This window comes from Mesoplodon densirostris, chromosome 18 (genome assembly GCF_025265405.1).
Source record: "Mesoplodon densirostris isolate mMesDen1 chromosome 18, mMesDen1 primary haplotype, whole genome shotgun sequence".
In the NCBI taxonomy this organism is placed as follows: domain Eukaryota; kingdom Metazoa; phylum Chordata; class Mammalia; order Artiodactyla; family Ziphiidae; genus Mesoplodon; species Mesoplodon densirostris.
The window spans coordinates 14,362,338-14,383,960 of NC_082678.1; the positions used below are offsets into that span (position 1 = coordinate 14,362,338).

The 21,623-nt window shown below is 64.5% G+C and overlaps 1 protein-coding gene across 8 annotated transcripts in view; it reads right to left on the reverse strand.

The window, feature by feature from the left end:
* Window positions 1-21,623, reverse strand: part of BAHCC1 (BAH domain and coiled-coil containing 1) — a 54,577-nt gene that overhangs the window by 1,814 nt on the left and 31,140 nt on the right. For 3 of the 8 annotated variants that reach the window (XM_060080349.1, XM_060080348.1, XM_060080356.1), the window contains 22 exons: window positions 17,852-19,597; window positions 17,444-17,552; window positions 16,921-17,129; window positions 16,610-16,768; window positions 16,148-16,365; window positions 15,639-15,969; window positions 13,720-14,559; window positions 9,566-9,765; window positions 9,290-9,426; window positions 8,546-8,656; window positions 6,227-6,347; window positions 5,084-5,379; window positions 4,128-4,306; window positions 3,727-4,028; window positions 3,392-3,499; window positions 3,164-3,305; window positions 2,965-3,079; window positions 2,788-2,863; window positions 2,554-2,662; window positions 1,695-1,814; window positions 1,352-1,528; window positions 58-1,244 (listed from right to left, as the gene is read on the reverse strand). In XM_060080349.1, the coding sequence (XP_059936332.1) occupies window positions 58-1,244; window positions 1,352-1,528; window positions 1,695-1,814; window positions 2,554-2,662; window positions 2,788-2,863; window positions 2,965-3,079; window positions 3,164-3,305; window positions 3,392-3,499; window positions 3,727-4,028; window positions 4,128-4,306; window positions 5,084-5,379; window positions 6,227-6,347; window positions 8,546-8,656; window positions 9,290-9,426; window positions 9,566-9,765; window positions 13,720-14,559; window positions 15,639-15,969; window positions 16,148-16,365; window positions 16,610-16,768; window positions 16,921-17,129; window positions 17,444-17,552; window positions 17,852-19,597 (6,992 nt within the window). The remainder of the gene's footprint in view (window positions 1-57; window positions 1,245-1,351; window positions 1,529-1,694; window positions 1,815-2,553; window positions 2,663-2,787; window positions 2,864-2,964; window positions 3,080-3,163; window positions 3,306-3,391; window positions 3,500-3,726; window positions 4,029-4,127; window positions 4,307-5,083; window positions 5,380-6,226; window positions 6,348-8,545; window positions 8,657-9,289; window positions 9,427-9,565; window positions 9,766-13,719; window positions 14,560-15,638; window positions 15,970-16,147; window positions 16,366-16,609; window positions 16,769-16,920; window positions 17,130-17,443; window positions 17,553-17,851; window positions 19,598-21,623) is intronic. The other 5 variants (XM_060080351.1, XM_060080352.1, XM_060080355.1 and 2 more) reach the window with 5 other exon arrangements.

Genomic DNA, 21,623 nt, shown 5'->3' on the forward strand with positions numbered 1-21,623 from the left:
GTAGGAGAGACAGATGGTGTGTCTTGTGTGTAAGTGTGCATGGTTGGGCCCACCTACCTGTGTGGGGTTCCCCGACCACTTCCAGAGCTGCCGGGCGGGCAGGAAGGCTGAGATCTTTGGCCGGTTTTCCACGGAGGGCAGCCGCTGCCTCCGGGACAGCTCTTTGGCTTTGGAGAAGCTCAGGGCCTCCTTGCGCTTGAGCCTGGGTCTGCCACTGCTGGGGCCCGCACCCACGCCCCCACCGGCCACCGCAGCCCTGGACAGGAAGCAGCGCTGGGCGTGCGGGTGTGGGCCAGCCCCCTTGGAGCGCAGGGCCTCGGGCTGGGCCAGGAGGGTGGGCACCGGGTGGGTGAGGCAGGTCTGCAGCAGCAGGGCTGGGTCCTCCTCGTCTGAGCTGTAGGAGGAGCCCTCGTCATCCGAGGAGCAGAGGCTGGAGGTGGACAGGGAGCCCGAGGAGGAGGAGGTGGACGAGCCCGAGGAGGAGGAGGACACGGAAAGGCGGGCGAGGAAGCGGGAGGGCACGCCGGGGGCCAGGCCAGGCCCGTCCTCTTCCTCGTCCGAGTAGGAGCTGTGGCAGTCACTGTCGCAGGGCAGCGGGTACTCGGCCTGGCCTGCGAACTTGCGCAGTGCCAGCCCCATGGGCAGCGGGTGGACAGGCGACCGCCCCTTCCTGTCCTTGCCCACGAGGGCCGGGTGCCCATAGCTGGGGCTGGGCAGGGGCCTCCCTGGCCTGGGCCCCACATCCTTGTCACCTGCGTGCAGCGCCTTGCAGTTCTTGCTCTTGGGGGAGGTCACGCCCTCGTGGTCCAGCTTGACCAGGAACTCGCCGCCCGCCCGCCGCCGCCCACCCTTCTCGGCCTCCGCCCGCTCAGCCTTCTTGGCCCGCAGCAGCTTGTGGGCACCTCCGGGCAGGCCGGGCCCGGCCCCGCCGACAAAGGGAGCGTAGGAGCTGGCCAGGCTGCTGAAGGAGTCGGCGCGGAAGCCGTTGCCAAACACGGGAGCAGCCACGCTGTGGACGGGGAACAGCGCCTCGCGGGCCCGCAGCTTCTTGGTGCCGCCGTTGAGCTGGAAGAGGTCCTGCAGCACGCCCGGCCCCTTGCCACCTGCTGCGGCCGTGGCCACCGCCTTCCGCTTGGTCTGCGCCACCGCTGACCAGCTCAGCAGCGGGCTGCCCCGGCGGCCCAGGAAGTGGTCTGAGGCCCCCGCGGAGGGCTTGGTACCAGAGGCCAGGAGCTCCGCTTTGCCTGGGGAGAGGCCAGGGAGAGTCAAGAGGAACTACCTGCCCGCCCCTTCTGGCCCCCCACTCCCGAGAGTGCCTCCCCACCCGACGTCCCCGCAGTCCCGCGAGTACCAGCTTTGTCTTTGCCTACGGATTTCTTCCCGGGGGTCTTTGAGGCTTCAGGGCCATCATGTGCCTTGGGAGACAGGCTGGGAGCGGTGGCCTCACCAGGTGGGGGTGCCTCGCAGGAAGGTTTCTTGGTCCTTCGGCAGCTGCTGGACACCAGCAGGGCTGGCGAAGGCTCTGTGCCTGCAGAGTGGACCAGTGGCCTCAGCGCTGTGCTGCCAGGGTGGCCGCCTCCCCTTGCTCCCTCCTTGGGAGACTGTCTGGACCCAGGGGAGGCCCAGCCCGACTCCAGCCATAGGGGCTGACCCAGAAAGGTAAGGACCCCACGCTGGAGGGCCCTGGGGCTCACACTGGATCTTGAAGTCCGGAGGCAGCAGCCTGATGTTGGAGACGGCGATGTGGCCAGTGTCCCCATCGTCAAACTCCACCACCACGGAGTCCAGGTCCCCTTCCTCATCACTGGAGGCGCCTGGAGACAGGGCCCACCTGAGCACAGGGCCCTCTGCTCGGGGCCCACGGGGTTCTCCCAGGTGGCCCGGTGGCCGGGATGGGAGGATGACAGGATGGGCTCCGTAGTGCCTGACAGATGATGCTGGGATATTCTGCTCCCTGATCACATTTGACCTTGGAGCTGCCAGGGCAGCTGGGAGCAGCCTGCCTCCCCTCCACCTCCCGGAGTGCGGCCGGAGAGGCAATATTAGCGCCATCCATCACACGCATCCCAGGGCATACTCACGGGGACGCGGGGCCCCGACCTCCCCCTACGCACACGCGCATGTATGCAAACACATGCCTGGTTGAGGCCTGCCCGCCCACCTGCCCCCCGCACCTGTCAGACCGCAGGGTCCCCACATCCTGTGCCTGGGGGAGGGGGCAAAAGGATTTACCCCAGGAAAGCTGGTGCCCAGGTGCCCAGTTTATAACCCTCAGGTCTGGGGCTCTGGGGCCCCTTCTCTGCTAGGCCTTCTGGACAGCTAGAGGCTCCACCCTGTCCTCACCCCAGGTCCCACCCTCGCCTTTTCCTGGCGACCAGGGAGCTGATGTTATCATCTGCTCTGTCTGACCCACTCCAGCTTGGGAAGCAGGGCTGGCGGGAGGCCCTCCTTGAGAGACAGGGTCCCCTCCCTGGCACTCGGGTCTCTCCTGTGCAGCTTCGCCTAAGGGGAGGGGCTGATGGGCCTCCCTGGGGGTCCTTGGGCGGGGCTTACCTCGCACTACGCTGCCTGGGTACAGGCAGCGGGACTTCTGGCTCCAGTAGGCACAGACCCTCGTGCCGGGCGGGAGGTACCTGCTGGACTGTGGCCGGACATCAAGAACCTGCGGGACCAGCGGGGGCGGCGGCCGTGAGTGGGCAGGGCTGGCCAAGGGGTGCCCGGGAGGGGCTGGGTGCAGCCAGGCCCACCTCCCTGGGGTGGTGAGCCGAGCGGGGGCTGTCCCCTCACCGCCTCCTGCAGCAGCTGCTCCAGTGAGTAGATCCTCTGCCGGTTGCCTCTCTCACCCTCGATGATGATGCTGTAGCTGAGGGGCATGGGTAGGGGAGCATGAGACAGGCCTGCGCATCCACCACCTCCCGCTCAGGCCTCAGCCCACATCCCTCCCTGCGCACGCCCAGGCCTTACATGTCGGGGGGCTGCAGGGTCCTGACGCTGCCCGCGTAGAGCAGACTGTCCTCTTTGGGTATGAGCACGGGCAGCCCGTCCTGTAGGTCCTCCTTGTGGATGGTGCATGAGCGTGCTGTGGAGATGGGGGTGTCAGCATCTGGCCCCCATCCGCCCACTGCTGGCCCCAGACGCTCAGCGTCCCCCCCCGGCCGCTCACCCAAGGCGGCGCTCTGCTCGGCACTCAGGGGGCCACTGGCCTCCTCCTCCTCCTCCTCTGAGAGGCTGCTGCTGTCTTCAAACTCAAAGTCGTCCTCCACTGCGAAGCTCTCCAGCAGCCGGCTCACCGCCTGGCCCTTGCCCTGGGGGGCCAGAAGTGTCAGTTTTCTTGGGAGGGGCAGGAGAGGTCAGGGCTGGCTGGGCCCCAAGGTCGGGGTGAGGATGCTACCTGTTTGCCGGCAGCCTTGGTTTTCACCTTGCCCGCTTTCCTGCCCCTCCCCAGGATGGCCTTGGCGTTGCGGGGCGACAGGGCGATGGACAGGGCCCCGTTCTTCCGCTGTCGGAGGGGAGGGGCTGAGGTGAGGGTGGCACCAGCCTTCCTGCCCCCAGCCTGACCATGGTGTGACTCAGGCTGACCCTGAGTGTGACCCTGAATAGGAGTCCCAGAGCGTGACTTGGTGTAGCAAGTAGAGGAAAAGAGTGGAGTAAATGTCCCCGAAGGCCTTTCACATCTGGCACCCACCCTGCCGGGCCCAGGACCCTGGGGTGCCCACTGGCCCTCACCCGCAGCCCTGGCTGGAGCACCGTGCTCTTGCGCGTGGCTCTCTTGAGGCGCTCACTGGCCAGCCTGCTGCCCTCCTCGTGGCAGGTGAAGGCCCGGGTGGGGCTACAGAGGGCTTCCCTGCCGGGTGTGGCCCCCGGCTCTGCCCGCAGGCTGCCCTTGGCCTTGCCCTTGGCTTTCTTCTTGCTGGGCCCACCTGGGGGCCTGCGCCCCGGGGCCTGCTCCAGCTTGCTGCCCACCTTGGCTTTCACCGTCCTCCTCTTGACCTTGACCTCACTCTCAGGGCTGGACAGGCGGCAGGCCCCTGGGGAGGGAGGGAGGGAAGCCGTCGCAGGAGCCCCAGCTGCCTGCTGGGGCCCTCATCGGCCAGGCCTGCCCCAGCCCGCCCTCACCCCCTGGGTACCTAGCAAGCCCTGCCTCTCCTTCTTCTTCTTGGCCTTCTGGTTGGCCTCCATCTTGACCACGGAGGAGGGTGAGGGCCCCAGCACGGCCACGCGGGCCCCAGCGTGCAGTGCCAGCCCGGGCTCCTTGGGGGGTGCCTCTGTTTCCAACAGACCCTCACAGTTTTCACTGTCCGAGCCGCTGCCTGGGGAGAGGCGGGTGGTCCAGGTGATCTGGCATCAGAGCAGTGCCATTTTGGGGTGGGGTCGGGGGAGCGGATCATTCGCATGTATGGATATGTGTTGGGGGCTGAGTGGAGCCCGTCATTGCCATCCCGGGGCTGCTTCGAGGGCAGGCACCTGGGCCAGGTGTCCAGGTGAGGGTGTTTGGATCAGAAAGGAGAAGGGGCTGCCTCTCTGACCTCCCTTTTTCTGCCTCAGTTTTCCTTTCTTATGCGCTGGGCAGTGGAGCACCCACCTTGCAGGGCTGGGGATCCCCTTCCCCAGGGCAGCCCCTTCCCCTCCCTCGTCCCCCTGCCAGATGCCCTCCTGTTTCCTGCTTCCTCTTCCCTCCCTTTGTTCTTTCTCAGGCGGGACCTGGGGGAGGGGGCAGGGGCTGGCAGGGAGGAAGCATCTATTTTTCCAGGCTACTGTTTCTGGACATGTGTGTTTGCTGGGGGCCAGATAACCCCTCCAGGTCACCCGGCCGGACACTGCAGGAAGGCAGGCTGGAGCAGGCAGAAGGGCTATTTTTAGCCCCTCTTTCCAGGATGCATCCAGCAGCCTCTCTTCTCCCTGTGGCCCCCCGTGTGGGGGTGGGGCCTGGAGAACCCATCCTGGGCCAGTTGAGAGGTTCTCCCCTGTCCGGCATACGCAATGAGCCTGACCAGGCTCTGATGGCTGTCCCAGCTCCCGCCCACCCGCTCCCCCAGCCTCCAGTGACCGTGGAGGTCCTGGCTGTGCTGCTCAGACCAACAACTTGCCTGCCTCGTGTGTTGCGGCCGCTGCCGGCTGGGCTGGGAACTTAGGTGTCTCCCTGCCAGCAACGCCACCATCCGGCTGTGGGTGCCGGGCTGCCCCAGACACCTTGGCGCTCTTGGCTCCTGACAGCTTCTTCCGGATGCGACCCCCTGGGGTCACCTCCTTCCGCCGGAAGGGGCCGAGGCTGGTGGGCAGCCCCTTGCTCTTGACCTTCGGCTTCAGCTGGGCTACCTTGTGGGCCACTGCAGATGCCAGGTCGCCCTGACCACTGCTCTTCTTGCACCGAACCTTCTCCTGTAAATGGGCAGGTGGAGGCTGCAGTCACCGGGTCCCCCACCCTGAGCCACGGCCCTGCGACCTTCGGCCTCCCCTCTGCCAGTGCTGGGCTTGGAAAGTGGCACTTTGCTGGCCTTGGCCTCCAAAATGCCTGAGAGGGAGTATGGCTCCGGGGCACAGGGCCTGCCCACTGGAGCCTAAACTTGTGCCTGTCCTGTCCCCCATTTCACAGCCTCCCCGGATGGCCCAGCCTACTCAGCTTGGCAGAGGGAGGCCAAGGGCCCAAGTGTTTGTCATGTCCTAGAGAGAAGGACCAGCCTCCTGCTCTGGGAGGGACAGGAAAAGTGACAACAGACTCAGACCCACCTCTCACCTGTCCCTCCCAGGACCCTAGAATAGGTGAGGGGTGGGAGGCACCCACTGCACTGAGAAGGAATGGGGTGCTGGCACCCCTGGGGAAGCCTGTCCCAAGGGAAGGGCAGTGCCCTTGGTCCACCTACTACACCAGGTATGCACCTGACCTGGTGGACATCGTGGGCCCTCCCTCCCGAAAAGTCTTCCTGTGACCTATGATAACTGTGTGTTCCTTTCCTCCCGCTGGAGTGAGCAGAGGGAGGGGAGGTGTCATGGAGCATAACCAGCCCCGGGTCATACCTGCGGCTTCAGAGGCTCGCCTCTGTGTGAAGCACATGAAGCTCACTGGACCCTGTCTGCTCATCTGAGCAGTGGGGCCCCAGCTGGATGGTGGCACGGGGCAGGGCGGGGTGGCAGTGTTTGGCCTGGGGCTGGTCTACCGCCTGCCCCCTGTCCTGTCCATCTGACATCCTGCACCCGGGCTTGAGGGTGAGGCTGCCGTGGGACTCACCGCAGATGCGGGTTGCAGGCCCACGTAGGCGCCCTTCTCCAGCCGGCCTCGCTTCTTTGAGGGCTCATCATCGCCGCCCCGCAGCTCGGTGCACAGCAGGCTCAGGCTGGACCGCACTGCCCTGAGAGCACGGGGGTGGGGCGCAGGTCACACCTGGGCACCTGGGCCTTGTCCCCAAGACAGTCCCTGTGGCGGCAGCCAGGGCACCGCGGTGGGTCGTGTGGTGCAGCTGCATGTCTGGGAGACCTACTTGCCCCTGTAAGGGCCCTGCTTCTTTCCCAGCCAAGGCTGTGCCCCTGGGCCAGTCTCCTCTAAGCACACAGAGCTGCTGGGAGGCCAGGGGGGCCAAGCCAGTGCTGAGCCCCCTGGCACCCGCTACCTAGCTAGCCCCCTCTGCCCGCTGACTGGGGAGGGGCAGCCCAGTGCTCAGGAGCCAGGGCTCTGTGGCCAGCTGGGTCACTGTGTGACCTGGGATGTGGCCTCAGTCTATCTACCTGGAAAATGGGGATCTTTACATTGTGCCTCTCTGCAAGGCTGGGGTGGGATCATGTTGGCCTTTGCACTCACTAAGGTCACTTAGTGAGTGCAAAGGCCAGCAGCTACCGCAGTTAGGAACAAAGAGGGCATCAGAAAAGGCCCCTGAGAAAGGGATCCACCCCAAGCATCTTTGCCACTGCCAGGAAGAGGATGTGGGGGACAGCAGCCAGAGGAACTCGTGCCCAGGCTCTGCCTCCTAGCCCCCAGGGACCCCCAGTGCTGGGCTCAGACCCCTCAGAGCTTTGTCCCCTGCCCTCAATTCTCCGTCTCAAAGGAGAAACTCTGCACTCCCCACCCAGCTCCCAGATGGGGCCCTGGAAGCTGCTGACTCTGAGCCTGTTTCCCTGTGTCCCACAGGTGTGAGGCTGGGAGCTTGGCTGCCTGTCCTTTGCCAGACAGGGGCTGGGGGCTGGGCCTCTCACCTACTCCCTCCCTTACCCACATAGCATTAATGAAAATGAGTCACAGATGGAGACTGAGGGCCCTGGCCGCCCTGGCCTTGTGCGGCCAGACGTCAACTTTTACCTTCCTGCCCAGAGAGGCCAGGCAGGAAGCTGGCCCGGAACCATGCTTGGCCCCCGGGCCTTGGCCCTCCCACTTCCTGCCTGGGCCCAACTGTCAGCAGCTACTGAAGGGCAGGGGCCCCACAGAGGGATGGAGAGTGGGTAGGAGCCTGAGATGGGGAGAGGGTGGGAGGGAACCCCGATCCTTAGGAAGGGAGGGCCCTGGCCTTGGTTTCCTTCCCAGTCTAGCCAGGGCCTGTTTTCTCAGGTCAGTGGAGAAAGTGGCCACAATGCAAGCACCAGGATGGGGCTTCCAGGGTCAGGCAGGGGCTTGGCGCCAGGCAGGCTCGAGCAAAGCATGGCGCAGCTTCGCCGGGGGCTCCCCAACAGGGCCCCCTGCCAGGCCCTGGTCTTAGCCAGCAGCCCCTACAGTTCCGGCTGGTCCTCAAAGGGAGGCCCCTGGAGCCCCCGCCGGGTGACACCTGGGCAGGGCGGAGGGACAGCCTGGGGAGGCCCCCCAGCCATATGGTGCATCCCCTCCCCGCCCACAGCAGCCTACGCGAACTCCCCTCCCTGTAACCTTCTCCGCGTTTGCTAATGTTTTGTGACATAAAGCCCTGAGATTAATTTTTTGCCTCTGTCTTAATTGAAGGAACCATTTAGTGCCGATTTAACTATTATTACCAAATCATCAGGATTGATGCAGTGCGCACACGCCGCGCCAATCGTGTTTGGAGGAGCTTGAGGATTTATGCAAATGGGCCTGCCGGGAGAGGCAATTTGTAGCCGAGAAGGACAATTATACCAGGCCCGGGAGTGCGCCAATGACTGCGCCGGGCGGGTAATGGATAATAACCGCGCGCCGGCAGCCGTGCACAGCACCGCAGCGTGACCAACGACTCTATACGGTGCAGATAAAGAGGCTTTTACGCAACGCCGCCTCGCACTCGTGGGGCCGGGCTGGGGCCGGGGCCTGGCAGGAGAGATGCCACGGCCCCAGCCGGCCACGGCCAGGTGCGTGGAGCTGGTGTGGCCACGCCCCAGGCCCAGGGTGGGGGGCTTGTCTGCTACGGGCTCAGTGCCCCAGACGCTCCCCACCGCGGCTGGCCCGGGGTTCTGGGTCTTCAGGAGAAGCTGTGAGGGAGGCCCAGAGGCCACGGAAGCCAGAGAGGAGCCCAGCCCCCACTGCCCGGGCCTCAAGGGCACCTGGGCCAGCCCAGCGCCAATGAGTAACCTCCGGCCCCAGGCACCCCACGGGGCCCACGCATGCAAGACTCACTTGACTTTCTTGCCTTCGCTGGGTCGCAGGGTAGGCAGCAAGCTGGAGTATTTGCGCTTCCGTGGCCTGCCGGGCCCTCGCCTGGCAGGGCTCCGTGAGCTCTCGTCTCTCCTGGGAGCCACAGGAGGGGCGGTCAGAGGCTGACGCCTGTCCTGGCTCCCTGACAGGGCAATGCCCTTGAGGGCTGTGGCGGGGGGCGGGCCCTCCCAAGATTTGGCGGGAGCCTGGTCCCCAAACAGAGGGCAAGGCTGAGCCAGCGTCCCCGCTGCCCCCACCATCCCTGCTTCCCAGTTCCAGCCGTCCTGCACACTCCTGCACACTCCAGTCAGGTGAGCTCTCCACACTGCTACGGCAACTTTAGGCGTTCCCTCCACCCTCCCACGCCCCAATCCTGCCCCGGCCTCCCAGCCCCCGCTCAGACACCACTATTCTCACCCTTTGTCCCCCTATCATGAGGACCGGCCTCTGACTTGCACCAGTCTCTGTTGGGTGGTTCTTCCACCCCCCCACTCTCCCTTGGTTTCTTTGCTGAGTGAACGCCTCAACCTTCCACTACCTCTGGGGACCCTCCCAGGCCCCCACTTCTGGCCCAACTCAGCTCAGTACACACACAGGTTGACCTCTGCCCACAAGGCGGTGGCCCTGGGCTGGGCTGTGCCCACATCTGCCCCAGTGCCTGAACTGGGGGTGTCTCCCCAAGCCATGTTCCAGCCCTCCCCACCCCACTGCCAGCCTGGGCCATACTCATGGTCATGCCTGCGCTGCAGCCGGGCCAGTTCCCGCTGCTTCTCCTTGTAGCGCCTCTGCAACTCCGCCAGCTGCACGCGCATCTCTACCTCCTGCGTGTCCAGCCGGTCGATGGCAGCCTTCAGTGAGCATACCTAGTAGGCAGGGGCACAGGAACCTGGTGAGCCCAGCTAGGGGACCAAGATGGGGTGGGTAGCTGGCCAGTCTGGGCACTTGAGGCCTCCCCCAGGTCACGGCACTGGGCAATGGAGGCGACCAGGGCCCCCCACTCACAGGCTTGGTCTTGGGTGTCCAGGTGTCCTTGCGCTGCAGGATCTGCATACGGGGGGTGAGCGTGGGTGCCCTGCAGGAGTCGGCAGCGGGGGGCTGGGCCAAGGAGGCGGGGCTGTCCAGGCCAGCAGCCTCTACCAGGGACCAGGCTGAGGCCAGCGTGGCCAGGCGCTGCAGGTTGAAGGCTAGCACATCCTCCTCCTCTGCGGGGGACATGAAGGTCAGTGTGTGTGCAAGAGGCTCTTGATGTCAGCCTGCATCTCAGCACAGCCCACACTACTCCCTCCTCCCCATGTACCCACCCTTCCACCCCCAGTCGCCCGGAGGCAGCCGGACTCCCTGAGACATGCAGAGTGAGACGGCCTGGAACAATGAGATGGGCACCTAGCACTTGCCTCCGCTCTGGGTGGGAGAGATGTCACCCTTGGTTACTGTGGGCCAGGCCAGTTGGGATGGCACAAGTCCTCAGGACAGTGCCCGAACCATTTGGGCATGTGGCTTGTTATGCTCTTAACAGAAACTGCCTTGCATTTTTGCCCTCTTCCAGATCCATGAAAACCTGGAGTGTCATAGCGGTAGTGGGTGGGGAGGGATGGCCCAGTGCAGCGTCAGAGCCGAGCCAGTGGAGGGCAGTGTCCATCCAGGGGATAGGCCTGGAGTGGAGACTTGGGACTGAGTGCAACCAAGGGGAGAGGGTGGTGGCAGAAATGGGGGTTGGGCATGCACAGGTGGGCTGATCCTACGAGGAGCTACAGCTGGGGAAGGAACCAGCCAGGATGAGCCCTGTGGGGTCAGACAGGGTGCCTAGAGCTGGAGGTGTCAGTGGGCAGTCGTGATTTCTAGAACACACAGCCAGCTCTGCCCTCTGAGAAGGCCTGAGAGCAGCAACACCCCAGTAGCAACGAGCACACCTAGCACCCTGAACTTGGCTTCTAAAATTCTCTGAGGAAAGGAACTGGGCTCCTTGGAGAAATGGCTGATTCCAGGGACTGGGAGGTTCGGGGTGAGCTGGGAACACAGGAAGTTCTCAGAGGATGATCCAGCTGAAGGGGCCAAATCTGAGACACTTCAATCACCAAAATTAAATAGTGACAGTGACAAATTATAACGGATTGAAGTGAATAAAAATCCACAAGTCACACTGATATAGATAAATGAATCCAATGTTTGAAGAGGAAGGGATATCACACCATTTCAAAGTCCATCCCCATGAAATACTTAGTAACTACAAAAGGGGAAGTGCCCACCCACCCTCAGTAATGGGACAAAGCACAGGTGGACACCGGAAGTTCAACCCTCTGTACGCAGAGCTGGGTCAAGGCCAGAGGTGGGTTGCTGGGTCAAAGGTGCCCTGGGAAGGTGGGGGAGGTGCTGAGGGGGCTTTCTCCTCCCACCTCCAGCTGGGGCAGGGATATCTGCAAGCCCCATTTCAGCTAAAAGTTCCACAGGGTCTCCTCGTCTCTTGGGGTCACTGTGACTGCTAGGAAGCCCCTCTGTTCCTCCCTGAAGCCCCCCACCGGCCCCCACTCCTCAGGCTAAGCCTGCTGAGACTGCAAAGTCCTGCAGGGTGAGCTCTGCGAGGGGATGGTGGGCTCGGGGAGATGGCAGGGGTGGAGGTGCTGCTGGGCTCTTCTCTGGCCTCCAAACAACAACCTGCCTTGCTCTCTGGTTCAGGGAGCTGTGTGGCAGACAATAACAGCCCCACCCCCAGGCCTCCGGGGTCTGTAATCCCTGTCCCGGGAGAGATGTAGGGCCGGGCTGTCCAGGCAGATTGAGGGCTCCACAGGCACAGAAGAGGGCCAAGGCTTGGACTTCGCCCAACCAGCCAGGCCGGTAGAAGCTGTCGGGGCCAGGAGAAGGTGGGAGGAAGGGTGCAGGTCAGCAGGGCAGTTCAAAAGGGGGGTCTGGGATCTTGACTCACCTAAACCAGGTGGGTCACTCAGGAACAAGGGGCAACCATACTCCGGAAGGGACGGGGCCTGGCCTTCCCAAAATTCCAGGGTGGATGGGAAGCCCAGTGGGCACCATGCCCCCCAGTGGCCCCTCCAAATGCAGAGTGGGGCATTTTGGGTGTCTTGAGGATGGGCCCTTGCAGGCAGGCCCTACCATCCACGCCAGCCAAGTGAATGGCCAGAGAAGTGTCCGACTCCCTCCCACCCCAGGGCTCCATCTGGGGCCTGAGTCCCTGCCCCCCTGTGATGGAGGTCCGCGGGCTGGGCAGCCTGCCCACTGAGCTCCCTGGACTTGAGCCCAGGTGGGGGATAAGCCAGGGCCCTGCGGCCAAGTCCTACTGGTGGGGGGTGTGAAGGCTCTGGATGACCACATCAGTGAGGGTGGGGCTGGCCCCAGCCTGGGAGCAAAGAGCCCGGGACCCGAACACCAGCTCCACTTGGCCCGGCTACGGGAGTTGGGGGCCGTGTCACCTTTCAGAACCTGGTTACCTCCTCACCCCCACTTCTCAGGGGCCGCCACCTGGCCTTTCACCAGCTCTGCCTAGCCTGGGAGGTACTTCAGCGGGTCTCCTCTGGGAGGAAGGGGCAGGAAGCCCCAATGTCCCTCTGGATCTTTACCCCTCTCCCCTCTGTACCCTGGCCTGTTCCCGAGATGGTCTTCTCCCGCCTTCTCTCTCTGTGAGTCCTGCCTTTTGCTCAGAAAATGAGCTGATTTTCTAAGTAATTTCAGGCAAAGCAGTCACTGAGTTTGTAGGGAACAGCTCTAGAGCTGAGAGGCTGCGCAGACGGGCCAATTAACTGGGACAGAGGGAGGGTGGGGGCCTGGGAGCAGCAGGAGGGGAGGGTGAAGGCCTGAGGGCTCCAAGAGGGGAGGGCGGGGGTCTTGGGAGAAACAGGAGGGGAGGGGGGGTTTGAAGGTTCCAGAAGGGAAGGGTGGGGTGGAGACCCAGCAGTGGCAGCAGGGCCTGGCCTGGGCTGGCAGCTGCAATACCCACAATGGGACACACGTGGTCTACACGTGAGCATCCATTCAATGAATGGGCACGGGTCCAGTAGGCATTCACATGCACAGACCGGTGGCCACACACACGGCCCCCGGCATTCCACTCAGTGCACCCTCACGCCAGCCACACTCACACGGTGGCTCTGGGCAGCAAGGCCCTGACTGGGGCAGCCCCGCCTCACGCTACAGCTCCAAGCGAGGCCCTCCCAGGGTTCCTGACCGGCAAGGGCTCCCCGGCTTACTCTCTTTAGCACAGTGGTGGCCCTCTGGTCAGACAAGAGAGGAGTGACACAGAGACCTTCAGGGAAATTAACTTTACAAGAACCTTCCCATATCTCCACGCAGCACAAGAGGTGCTGGCGGCTGGCAGTGGGCAGTGGAGAGCTTCACGCGGTGGGAAAACGAGTGGGCCAGCTGAGGACTTTGTTGGGTTCTTTCTATAAATATCAACGGGGCGCAAAGCCTGGCTGGGGGTGCTCCCCCCACCCCCCAAGGGGTTCCAGCAGGGAGGGCCTGGGAGGGGTCCCTGTGGGGGACCTAAGTGCTAGAGAGGCCTAAGGAAACACCTGGCCCTTGGGCTCTGGTCCGAGTCAGGGCGGCACCAGCCCTGGGCTGGCACCCTGGGGACCTTGGGCAGGGTGCAGGGAGCCCAGGAGCATCTTGTCCCACAGGTCAGCCCCAAGGCCTAGTGAGGCTGAGGGGGACGTGGGGGGGTGCCACCTCCCCAGGGCCTGGGAGGCGAGGGCTGCCACGTCCTGAGCTGGGCCCCGTGCAGGCTAGGTTTGGAAGCTGCAGAACCCAAGGAGGTGAAAGCTTATAGTGAGAGCGCCATCTTTCCTACCCGCTTCCTGGCTGTGAGGCCGTAGTTTAGTGACCTGACCCCCCCCACCCCCACCCCTGTGGGCCTTGGCATCCTTGTGTGTAAACTGGAGACACCCTCAAGCCCCTTCAGGGCATTGTGAATATCCACAGCCACCTTTCTGACACCATCGTCAGGGTGCAGTCCTGGCCCTGAGGCCCTACCCCATGGCTCATCCTGCAGCCAGGGTTGGGGGTAACACCATATGGGCACACCTGCCTGGTTTCCTGACAAGGGGCCACATTGTGGGGACAACGTAGCAGGGCTGAAGGCCACTGGCCGGCTGACCCTGAGCCTATGCCCAAGGGTCCAGCTCCTGGGGCTCCGGAGGGATGCGGCTTACCTTGCAGGTCTGGCTCAGTCCTCTGCTGCTGGATTTCCAGGTCGGCCAGCTCGCTGAGCAGGGCAATGCCATGAATCCCTGAGCTACGGGGCAGGGGAGCAGTGCTAGGTGGCCCAGGGTCAGTGGGGGGCTGAGGGTCCAGTGGGCTGACAGCGGGCAGATCCCCCAGGTTGACGGTGGCTGCCACCAGGGCGTCCAGACCCGGCAGCTCCCTGGGTGGCTGGCTGTTGTCGGGAGTCAACCCCCAGTCCTCCTCTTCCTCCTCCTCCTCCAGCTCGGCCTCCTTGAACTTGGCCGCCTCCTCCGCCTCTGCTTCTGCAGGGGCCTGCTGCTTGCCCGGCTTGGCCTGATCCAGGGCACCCAGGCTCCTTGCTTGCTGCTCCATGGCCTGGGGGCTGGCCCCCAACGAGGGCCCCTGCTCTCCCTCCTCCCGCCCCTCCTCTATGGTCCTCTCCTCTTGGGCCCCTCCCTGAGTAGAATCAGCCTGGCCAGTGGCCTCAGGGCCCCCTCCCTCGAGGAGGGCCCCGCACCGCAGTTCTCGCAGCCCCTCCAGTGGGCTGGGGTCCGCTGCCTTCCCCGGGGGTCCCCGCTCGGCAGGGTGGGGGTGTGTGGCAAGGTCCTGGGTGGCCTCCCTGGCCCCTGAGGGCAGCCCAGGCTCCTCCAGTTTCTGGGGGCTGTGTGGGCCCAGCTCCCCGGGTGGGAACGTCCTGGCCAGCTCAGGCTGGGCCCCTGGTGGGGCGGTTTGCATAGTTTCGGGGTCCGAGAGGTCAGATGAGTGCACAATGCGGGGCAGGGAGAAGCCCGAGCCGGCCGCAGGGCACGTGTATCCGGGAGGCAGGTCTGCAAAAGAGGGCGCTGTCAGGAGGGAGCAGCTGGGGGTGAGGGTGACCTCAAACACCTCAGACCCACACCTGGCGGGGACGGTCCCCAGCTAACCGTCTGCCTGTGAAACGTGTGAGGCAGGAATGGGGACGTGGTATGTTGAGGGGGGCAGCAGGGGAGCACCGGGTGCAGGAGGGGAAGCCCCCAGGCCCTCCTCCTTGGCCAGGACAGCTGCGCGCTCCCCAGCTCCTGCCACTGCCTCGGGGTGGGGGTGGGGTCCATGGCGGTCCCTGGAGGCCATCTCTGGTGTGTGTGGTGTGGCTAACCAGAAAAGGGGGATTTTAAAACAAGATACTTGAATCAGGGCTTTCCCTGAACCAGAACGAGCTGGCAGCCTGTCGGAGGCATTATGCCCCATTAACTACAATAAAAGAAAAAAAAAAAGGAAAAAAAACTAAAAAAAAAAAACCCCAACAACCTCGGATGGCTTCAGCCTCCTTCTTCTGGAACTGGGACGAATTTTATGTTTGCCACACGGGCTTCCCGTGTACACTCTCAGCCTAATTCAGCAAGAATCAAATAGCTGTGGAGGAGCTGGGGGGCGGAGGGTGGGAGGGCGGCTGCAGAGGCCGAGGCTGGGCCTGGACCCTCCACCACAGGCTGCCTCTCCTTGCCTTGGGCCCAAGTGGTGGCATTTGGGGCCCTGACAGTGAGGATGAGCTCCCTTGCCCAGCTTCGTGGCTGCTGCCCTGGGGTCCTGCCACTGTCCCCGGCAGGCCAGGCGCTTCCTTATCCACAAGGCTCCAGTGCCAGCCGGCCGGGCCTGACCTTCATCCTGCCCCATCTGCCAGGGGCGGGGGCCCTGAGTGCCTCCCCTATGGGTCCCCCAGAAGGACTGTGGAGAAGAAGGAAGAGAAAGAGCAAGGGGACAGGCGACCTTGCCCCAGGCACTATTGGCGGGACTGGGTCGGTGAGGGCACCCCTGAAGGTGCCAAGCCAGGCGGCCCTGCCCCCCATTCAGCTCTGCCCATCAGACAGGTGACAGGCCTGAGTGGAAGGGGGCAGGCCAAGGCCAGCCCAGTGCCGCCCGCTCTCACCTGGTTCCAATGTGTTGAGGTCGGCTCCGGGCCGCTGGCCCTCCCCACTCTTCTCCTCGGCGCTGGGCAGCTTGGAGCCTGGCCCGGGGCTGCCGGTGGGGCAGACGGATAAAGTGCACGGGGCGCCGGGATGCGGTGGTGGTGTAGGGCAGCTGGCGGGGGGCTTCGGGGCGGGAGAGTGGCAGCAGGGTGATAGCTTGGCAGGGCCTGCGGTGGCGGGTGAGGGGGTGCCCTTGGCCGTGGGGGTTAAGGCAACTGGCTTGTGGGTGGACTTCAAGGCCTTCTCCTGGGTGGGCGCCTCCAGCTCCAGGTGGTGGTCCTCAGGCTTCTGCTGTTGGGTTGGGGCAGAGGCTCAGTCCGGCTGGGCCCCCTGCTCAGAACATCACATCAGTGTGGGGCAGGGGTGGGGGGAGTGTGCAGTGGGGACTCCTGGGCCAGGCCAGGTTGCAGCAGAGAGGCAGCCAGCAGTGCCCTGGGTCCCAGCTGGGTGTGGCCGAGGGGGCAGGTACCTGGAATTGGGTGGCCCGCTGCAGCTCCAGAGCCTGAGTGGCCCGCTGCTGCTGCTGTTGCTGCTGTTGCTGCTGCTGCTGCAGGGCGTAGAGCTCCTGCTGCCGTAGGAACTGGGACCGCGAGTAGACAGGGAGCTGGCCTGGGTGCTGCATGTGGGAGGCAGGGCCCCGGCCCCCATACATGGGGGGCCACAGTGAAGCCTGGTCCATGACATCAGCTGTGGGCCGGGCCAAAGGGCTCGTCAGCCCCGGAGGGGACAGGGCGCTGGGCTGCATCCCAGCCACCGAGCTGGCCTCTGTCAGCCCTCACCTCCCGCTCGACCGCCTCGCACCTGCCTCCCGGGCTCTGACCGGGTGCCTGCCTCCCTGTCCCTTCCCCAACCCCCGTGGGGGGCTGCTCCCTTCCTCAGATCCACTTCTGACAACCTCACATGCAAACAGCCTGGCCCGGGAGGCCCTTACCAAGCGCATGGGGGGCTGCGTGGGGCGTGGGCTCAGAAGGCAGGATGACGAGCTGTGTGGGGGCGTCCTGGGAGAGGGGGAAGACGGGGGGCATGGTGCCAGGCACGGACGCAGGGAAGCCGGGGGGCAGGTTCTGGTGCAGGGCAGGGTGCCCGAGGCCTGGGGAGACAGGGTACTGAGGTCAGGCAGTGCGGGGCAGGAAGCAGGGCTCCAGGCTGAGGGCTGTCAGCCCCAGGCCAGCAATGACCACCACGCCCGGCCAGGACTCTTGTCCTGCTCCATGCACCCCTACCTGCCCTCAGAGCACTGACCGTAGGAATGTCCCCCCATCCACAGGGAGGGGCTGCGGGTGCGGGGCAGCCAGGGGGGGTGGGCAGGGTGGGGATGGGGGGCTGGGTCCCCGCCCAGCTGGCTGCTCTGCAGGGAGGAGCCCCCGGCGATCATGAGATGGGGGGCCAGGTCTCCAGGGCAGCCGCTTGACGGGTGGATCCGGGCGAACTCCACGAGGTCCTTGTTGTCCCTGTACGTCACGGGGGATGGGTGGGGGCTCAGCACAGCTGCCACCCCTGGCCCAGCTCCTCCACCTCACCCCTCGGGGTCACGCTCAGCGCCAGAGGTATCTGTCCCAGCAGCGGTCCCCCAGCAGAGGGGGAGTTAGCAGAACTCCCTCCAACAGGGACAGAAACCCCAGCAAAGCCTGGGGTGGGTGCACAGCTGTGCCTGAGACAAGCCACAAAACCTGACACAGCGGCCACTTAATCCCACACGGCACTATCGGGTGAGCCCAGAGGCATGGCCCGGACCCCACCCCGAAGGCTGCAGCCTGGTTCTTACTGCAGCAGCAGCTCACGGCCAGCGAGCCCCAGGCGGTCCTCACACAGGCGCACCCTTTCCTCCTCGGCCTCCAGGTCCAGAGCGTGGGCGGAGCGGGGTCCACTGCCAGCTGCACAGGTTAGAGATGGTAGAAAGGGGCGAGGGTTGGGGCGGCCAGGGAGCCAGCAGCTAAAGCAAGCAGGAACCCTACTTCGAGCTGGGGGGCTGACGAACTAAGAGAAGGTCTCCTGCCCCGTGGCCCTCACAGGGAAGGGGCGGGGCAGGGCAGGGCAGCCCTGGGAGGGCCTGGAGACATGGGGAGGTGATGGGCGCAAAGGCCCAGGGCCCAGCCCTGGGAGCCTCAGGTGCACGGATGAGGGCAGGTCAGCAACACGGCCCCACGCCTCCCTCTCTGTGGAGGGGCCATACCTTTGAAGGCGGGGGCTGCCCGGCCCTGCCGCCCTGTGTTGGCACTGTAGGCTGACTCCGCCCGGCTCACCGTGTCCTTCTGCCGGGCCAAGGCCACCGCAATGCCCACAGGCGGCTGCCGCACCTCCCCATCGCCATGCGGAGCATCGTGCTCTCGGCTTCGGGCACAGTCGGGCCTTTCCATGTCGCCGGGGGCCTGGCCCGTGCCCTTGGAGGCTGGGAACTTCCCGTCCTGCTGGGCACAGCTGGCCTTCAGGCCCCCCAGGCCCACGAAGGGCACCTTCTGGCCAACGACCAGTGCTTGGTTGCTGTACTTGAGCAGGTTCTTCATGGCCGAGACCTCGTCAGGTGGGGCGGGCAGGTCCTGAGGCAGGAGGGCGGCCTGCTGCAGGGTGCCGCCAAAGGGGTCCAGGTAGGCGCCAGCCTTGCACTCCTCGCTCATGGCCACGGTGGCCCCCTGGCCCGACTGGACACTCCACGGGGGCGGGGGCGGCCCGCCGTAGCCCAGAGACGCCAGCTCCAGAGACTTGCGCTTGGCCTCGGCCCCGCTGCCCCCTGGCTCTACCTCGGGGGCCACCAAGTGCTGCTGATGCCGGATGCGAGCCACCTTCTGGGCCCCGGGGGCGCCCACAGGGGTCTCCTTGCTGGCAGTCTTGTCTAAAGTGCAGCAGGCCTGGGTGACTTTCCCGCCCAACGGGTCCTGGTGACTTGGCCGGGCACAGTCCTGTGAGGAGGCGGGTAACTCAAAGTAGCCGCTTTTGTCCAGACCTGCTTTGGGGAGCCCCGGGAAGGGGGCCTCGGGGCCTGCGCCGTCCAGGTACTCCAGGCCCTTCAGCCGGGGGTTGAGGGCCGCCTCGAAGCTCCCGGGCCGCCGCTCGCCCTTGCCCTCGGCCTTCAGGTGGGCATAGGAGACCCCATAAAGCACAGCACGGTCAGGCCCTGCAGCCCCATCCAGGTGCCGGTCCTTGCCCTCACCCGCCACGGCACAGGCCTCGGCCACCTGGAACGGGCGGCTCTTGTCGGCCAGGTGTCCCACGGAAGGCACGAAGGTGGGCCCGCTGGCTTTCGGGTCCCGGGGGACTTTGTCCTGCAGGGGGCAGAGCCCATCCGGGCCCCCATGCAGCTGCAGGCAGGGGAAGGAGCCGGCGGCTGTGCTGAGGGGTGGGGGCGGCCCGGCAGGCAGGCCAGACGGCACCGTGTAGGGCACGGCGTGGTGCAGCATCTGCCTCCGCTCCAGGCACTCGCCGAAGGCTGGCCCAGGCTCCACGGGGCCGGCTGCCTCCTTGGTGCAGCGTCCAGAGGCCGGCACGCCCACACCCGGCCGCCCCAGCACACCCCCCGCGCAGCTGGCCAGCGTGGACCTGCCCAGCTCACCGTCGAGCACCTTGGTGTTGAGAAGGCAGGAGGCCAGGTGCTTGGGGCGGCCCTCGCAGGCACCCCGGGCCACGCCACCCTCCTTGCAGTGCGAGTCCCCTGGTACGGGCAGCACCAGCTTGTGCCGCCCCCTGACGACGTCCTCCTCCACCGCCGGCCGCTCCTTGCCCTCGGCCGCCTTGCCGGCTTTCTCTTTGCCCATGAGGAAGCGGTCGAACTCCTTGGCGCCCTTCTGCAGGTGGCCGGCCTCGCCCCGGTCGCGGCTGCAGGAGCCGATGGGGTGGCCGGGGGCGGCCCGGGCCACGCTGGGGAAGTTGTGGTTGGCGGGCAGGAGCGTGGGCTGGGGCGGCAGGTTGCGCAGGTAGAAGTTATCTGTGTGCCAAGTGAGCTGAGGTCACCGGGAAGCCCGGGGCAGGGGCTGGAGGGCTCAGTGCCCCCAAGACACTGCCAGGTGCCTCCCCACTGCCAGCTGACACCGACCCACTGGTACTTTCTGAGGAAGGTTTATAATTGTAAAATGCACGTGACGTAAACATCACCACTTTAACCATTTTTAAGTGTGCCATTCAGTGGTAATTAGTACACTCGTGTGATGCAGCTTCACCGCTGTCCATCTCCAGAATTCTTCATTGTCCCAATCTGAAGCTCTGTCCCCATTAAACACTGACTCCCCATGCCCCAGAGGTTCTGACTTATGTTCAGCCCCTAGGAGACGTGAGCTGCAAAGAGCCCAGCCCTTGTGCCCAGCTGTACCCGTGGAGATTAGTGAAGGGAAGCCAGGAGCGGGTGGCAGTGTGCCCTGACCAGAGCCATGGGGTGAGGTCTGGGGCCACGGGCATCTCACCCAATCCCACACGATGCTGGGGGAGTGTAAACTGGTTGGGTCTTTACAAACAGCCGTCAGAACCTTAAAAGCTACGGAGGCTGTGGGCTCATAGTTGGGGAATGGCTAAGTGGACAGCATGTGGTGTGATGTGGTCACTACACAGCTCAAGATGCCCAGCCACGTGGAGAGTTGTCTGAGAGACGCCCCTGCAAGCACGACCGTGCGCTGTGGACAGCAAAGTGGACAGCATTTAGTAGCCCCCTGTAAGTGCTAAGACCCCCAGGAGGAAGTGAGGCCCAGGGCAGGTATGTGTCTGAGAAGGGGCCGGGTGTGAAGGACCCGGCCCACCTACCTCCTGAATACCCTGGGAGGCCCCCAGCCAGGCTGGGGGGCTAGGATGATCATTTAAAGAAAGGAAAATGGTCCCAGATGGCCGTCCCCACCTAGTCCACTATGGGCTCTCAATGCCTCTGCAGCTCTGGGCCCATCCAGCTTGGGTGGGTGGTAGGTGTACCCCCAGCTCCCTGTGCTGGGCCATGGCTTGCTGTCCAGCATGGGCCCTCAACCTGGGGTGCCTTGCTCTCTACCTGGGTCCCCAGCCAGCCCTGGGGACACCCATAGCTCCCTAAGCCTGTCTCTGGGGACCCTGGGGGGCCAACCCCATCTACACCCAGCTGGCGCCCTGGATGGCATGGAGCAGAGAGGGAACAAAAGAAACATTTGGAACTTGTAAAACTGTCCTGAGTCATGTAACTTACGTGTCAATTTCCTGCTAATTAAAGCAAGGGGGAAGAGTGTAGCTAAACCTAATTAGCTCAATTTCCAAAACCAAAGTGTTCTTGGGTGGGGCTCCACCACAACACTCTGAAAGCCAGAGGCCACCAGCCAGTGCTCCTGGAAGCCAGTGGCCCACACCCTGGAGGGGGTCCCTAGCTCTGGGTCCGATTTCTGGGGCTGGGACCACCTGCTTGCTCCTGACAAGCACTGTCAAAATAGCAGCACACATCGGGGCTGATGTGGGAGTTTGAGGTACTCAGCCCGAGGCCTGCGGGGGGTTGTCCTCTGGGCAGCAGTGCACCTGGCCTCCAACCCCGAGGAGACTTGGTTCCCTGGGAGCGTCCAGCGTCTCTCCATACCCTTGATGGGGCTGGGGAGCTCTCCTGGCCCTGTCTGTAGGCAGGGTCTTACTTGCACCAATCAAAGCTGGCCAGCCCTGGGCTGGGCCAAGGCCTTCCATAGCCTCCACTGCCCTGCCTGGACAAAGATGCAAGATGGGCTCCAGGACATAGACAAGCTGAGGTCACAGAGTGGGAGGCTGTGAGAAGGGGCTGGGGAAGGTGGTGGAAGGGCAGGAGGGCTGGCCACAGACCCGCCCCCCACCTGCCTCGCAGGGTCACCTCTCTGGGGTCCCCTTCCTCCCATGAGACCCTTCAGGATTCTCTCCTGCTTAGCTGCTGCCACCTGAAGCCTACCCCCACTCAGAGCCCTGATCTTGGGGCTCCCTGGGCTCTCCGGAGCTGCTTCTGTCCTTATCCACCCTCCTTACCCGGGTGGTCCCTCTCCTTGGCCTGG